The 4,499-nt window shown below is 34.6% G+C and overlaps 1 protein-coding gene across 3 annotated transcripts in view; it reads right to left on the minus strand.

Moving 5' to 3' along the window:
* Positions 1-436: 436 nt before the first annotated feature.
* The window catches only part of SLC35B3 (solute carrier family 35 member B3), a 38,392-nt gene continuing 34,329 nt past the window's right edge, over positions 437-4,499 (minus strand). For all 3 annotated transcript variants that reach the window (XM_025208837.1, XM_006027594.3, XM_006027595.3), the window contains 2 exons: positions 2,185-2,254; positions 437-1,103 (listed from right to left, as the gene is read on the minus strand). In XM_025208837.1, coding sequence (XP_025064622.1) covers positions 953-1,103; positions 2,185-2,254 — 221 coding nt within the window. In that variant the 3' untranslated portion in view covers positions 437-952. The remainder of the gene's footprint in view (positions 1,104-2,184; positions 2,255-4,499) is intronic.

Here is a 4,499-nt window from a genome sequence, read left to right on the forward strand (position 1 = left end):
GGTACCATTTTTCAGCGCAGGGACATTGATGCACATGATGCTTCAGGTGCTTTAATTAGCTTGGCACTCGGAGTCGCTCTAATTAAAGCGCCCCCCCCCCCGGAGCATGTATAAATGCCCTTAAATTGGAGAACTTGTACTTGCACTACTTTATGGCACTACAATATAGAAGACAGAAGAACACACTTCCCATGACCTCTCATGGTGAAATATTTTCTGTAGAGAGAGACACCTTCTTGGTCCTTTCTTGACTGTTCTCATTAGTTTTTAAAAGGCTGAATAAATAAGAGCAACGGGAAGATAAATGGACAAGTAGCTCATCACTGTTTTTGGCGTATTTGTGCAAGTCAAATTTTCCAAAGTAAACCACTGCCTGATTTCTATTCTTCCACAGAAACGTCAATTATATTAACAAATGTGTCATCTAGAGACAATCTGATGAAGAACATAAAAAACCCAGATTTTTATTTAAAATGAAAAATTCATGGCATACCACATTCTAAACCGTCCAGCTTTAAAACCTCAATTTGTTTAAATCAGTCACTGATTTGATTCTATTAAAGGTTAATATAGTACTGCATAAATAACCCCACCCAAACAATTACTAAAGACAAAGAATTGCTAATCTTAAATCAGCCACAGCTGTTATTATTAAAATGCCCAAATTAATCTCCCACTGTGTCCCATTTGGAGTGCAGTTTCTCAGCAGTTTACCAGGAGCTGCTGTCCTTCATTACCTTGGTAATGCCTTGTGACAATGGCCTATAACACCTTAGAAGAGGAATTCAAGTGCTCTGAAGAGAGGGCTCATATAATTTTCATTTCTACCATCTTCAAAGCAGACAATGTCTTCAGCTCCTTTGGTTTTAATGTTCCCTTTGGAAAGTGTATCAGTTAAAGACTGTTTCAATAAAATAATAAGTCAGATTCAAGATTTAGCATAAGCCACTGTCTACACAGTTTGTGACAACGTCCTTGTTTTTCTCTCTTCCAGAGTTTTGCTCCAAAGACTGCGTATTGAAGGTAGCTTGAATTTATCCATATTCTTACTGTAAACATTGAGAAATATGCCAGCGACGACTAATAAACCTGACCATACATACCTAAAGGCAAAATAAAGAAGAAAACTTTCAGCTATTTGTTTATAATTATTTGTCATTAGAAGGGAAACATAAATAATACACATAAAATAAAAGTCTCTGCCTCAAGAAGCTGATAGTTTAGAATAATCTCATTTTAGAATAATCTCAGTTTAGAGAAAGGAAGTGATGAGGCACCTTCCCATTTTCCAACTCTTAAATAAACTGGCTGGAGAAAAACAAATTCCTCTGTGTTACCATTTGTAGACAAGACGCATTTATTTGTAAATGCTTTTTCTATCCGAGAAACAAGCTCAAAAACCCTCATCTGCTGTTCTTTTCTGTTTCCAGAAGCTAAGCTTCTTCAGTTCTACTGCTCATAAATACGATCCTCTACTCAGCAACCTATGCCGCTGCCTTCTTATCTCTGATTTCCTATTTTGTTCCAGTATCCAAAATAATTTGTTTCTGTTGAAATAAGTTAAAAATCTGTTTTCTGTAAATCCTTTATTTGGATGAAACCTCTGCTTACACTCTTCCAATATAACTGTTACAATTACAGATGGCAATAAAGTTTAACAATATCTTGTTCCAATCCAGAAGTAATTAGGCTTGATGTAATAATTTAGCCTTATTTACCAATTTAAGCTCCTGGTTAAACTCTTATATCCCTTCTAAAAAGCTATTTTACCGTTGCAAACACGCATCATAATTTTGTGTGTCAAGAAAACAGAAGCTTATTATAAAAAAATATACTAGCTGAGATTTCAAATTTGAGCCCCATAAAAAGGAAAGCATTTTAATGGAGAATGTATTATTTAGGAAAAGTCTTCTCTGTATCACAAATCCCTAAATAACCAATTTACTAGTGAATGGTAGATGTATAACAGATTTGTCTTCTGATGTTTCAGAAAGCTGGAAACTGCTTTTTCTAACACAGTTATCAACCACTAATCAATCATAACAACAAACCGCACGCTTATAAGAGATGCAAAATGAAAACCATCAAAGTCTGATTAAGATTTATCAATTATACTGTTACACCTTCCATGATCAAGAACCCGATTTTATGCAGTGCAAACTAAAAGGACAATAAAATACTTACTGGAATGTGAATGGCTTTGCAAAGAACAAAAAAGAAAGCACTATGGTCATCGCTTTCCTTCCTGTTGTTACTGCAAAGGAAAAAAAAAAGTTAATTCTAGTTTTGGATCTGCTTACAGTCCAGCTAAGTTGCTTTTCAGCTTTAAGTTATATTATTTAACTGGATAACTACAGGGCTGTCCATACTGTTGAGAGCCTTTGGTGAAAATCTCAATTCTAGGTGTACTGCTCCACTTAACATAAAGCCATCTTATAGGGAACTTCTGGTTTGAAAACAGAGTGCGACTGTCTGCTGTTTGCACTAATGGAGAAAGATCAGTAAAACTATCCCCACTATAGATGCTCCTAATACAACGAGATTAATTTAACTCAATACCTGTACCTTCATTATTATCACAGGTATAAGAAAGTGATAAATAATCTTTGCAAACAAAGATGTCTATACCAATGTATAGACCAAATGTATATACCAATTGTATACAAATGCAAATTGGAAATAAATTATTTCAGAAGCAAAATGAAGAGCAAATGTATGGTTACTATGCTTTAGTAAGATTTGGGTATATTGAACTTTTCACCATTAAAATCTCATTTTGTCACAATCCAGTGAGCTGGGATGGTTGTAACTTGATTTTATTTTGGAAGAGAATGGCACTTGCATCTTATAGCAGTTTCAGAGCCATTAAAAAGTTTTGTTCATCTAATATCAGAGTTCAAAATAAGACACTACCTTGGTCCAGAAACTCATAAAGACTGCAGTTACTAACTTGCTGATACATATTTAATCATCATCAACTTTAGAAAGCTGTCTGTATTTCCCTAATCTCTCTATCTACATCTGTTTTCACTACTAAAAAGACAATCAAAGGGTATTAATACTGAAGGATACAATGCAATCAACATGTAAATAGAGCTATAACCTGGTTACTCCCAAATTAATCACAGCTTCCATTAATTATTCCTGTAATATTTCTATGAAAGTACATTTTGACTGAATAAAATGTAAATCCTGCTAACATACATAAATGTGGTTATCAAAAGCTACAATTATTTTTGTGAGCAAGTTACCTAGGCCTCAACAGCAACTCTCAGACTAGGCCTACCCTGCAGACTTCTGCCAGCTTATAGTTTTGTCAGTCAGGGGATGGTGGGCTATGATCCATGACTGATATGGCTTTGCCAGCAGAAAACTCTTCTGCAAGCGCTGTTATTACAATAACAAAGCCTTGCTTTGCTCATGATGGGGTGGTTTTACTGTAGTGGAACAAAGTGAAGCTCTGCAGATATGGCCACATCCATAAAAAGAGGTTTTTACTGGTGTAGCATACAGATATGCCTAACATTTTAAAGGACTCCTAGTGTTATCAGCCTTAGAAGTGAAACTGAATTTCGCATGCCCTTAAAAATCAATAAAAGGAAACTTATGCAGAAATATTCTCTTGCACCTGCACTTGATCTGCCCTAATCTCAACTCTTTTGGTAATAATTTTCTTAACATTTTAAGAAGTTTATGCACATCAAATAAAATGATTTTCTATTACATGAAAAATGAAGGGAGAATGAAAAAGAAAATTGAGTTTTAATTAGAAAACAGTTTACAGATGAATAATTTAAAAAAATGGTTACATTACTTCAGTTTTTCTAATTACGATTATTTCTGTTCTTTCACCAAACCAGTTATTAATTAAAATATTTATGTAACCATTTCCTTCTAAATTAAGTGCCTTTTCTTCTTTTTTTCCAATTAAGTCTGATAATTTCTCATTCTGCTAATAGAAATACAATTTTCATTAAACTCTTTCACCCCTCTCCCCCCAGTAAGGGGGAGGATGCGGGGGGACAATAATGAATGTACTGTTCTTCCAAGGCATGATAAACATTTTCACATTGCTACAGGCAAAGTACAAAGGGCTAGAGTGCTAATATTGTCAAGGTCATGCACAAGAAAACCTGGGAAGGGTTTGCTATTCTGCATCATTCTTTAACAATCTTTAGCACAGTAAAATACAATTTTAAAACTGTTTAAGCCATTTCTCTCCTATCTATGCTAAGTCAATGAAGTAAAAAAGCAGAAGTTAAACCTAGCTACTACAGTAGCAGCACTTGATTAAATTATTTTATAGGAAATTATATCATGCAAGTTTGAGGTCAGAAAAAGATTTTCTATATCTTCCTCTTCATTAATGTGAATGTGGTGGAGCATTATCTGACAGAAACCAGCTTGTGTGGACAAAGGAAAAGGAAAGACATTTCTTGGCACCCCTGTCTCCTCCTGAATCCTTGAGACTGGAGTTTGCAGTTATAAGAAAAGATAAA

The sequence above is a fragment of the Alligator sinensis genome, unplaced genomic scaffold (genome assembly GCF_000455745.1).
Source record: "Alligator sinensis unplaced genomic scaffold, ASM45574v1 scaffold747_1, whole genome shotgun sequence".
Classification (NCBI taxonomy): Eukaryota; Metazoa; Chordata; order Crocodylia; family Alligatoridae; genus Alligator; species Alligator sinensis.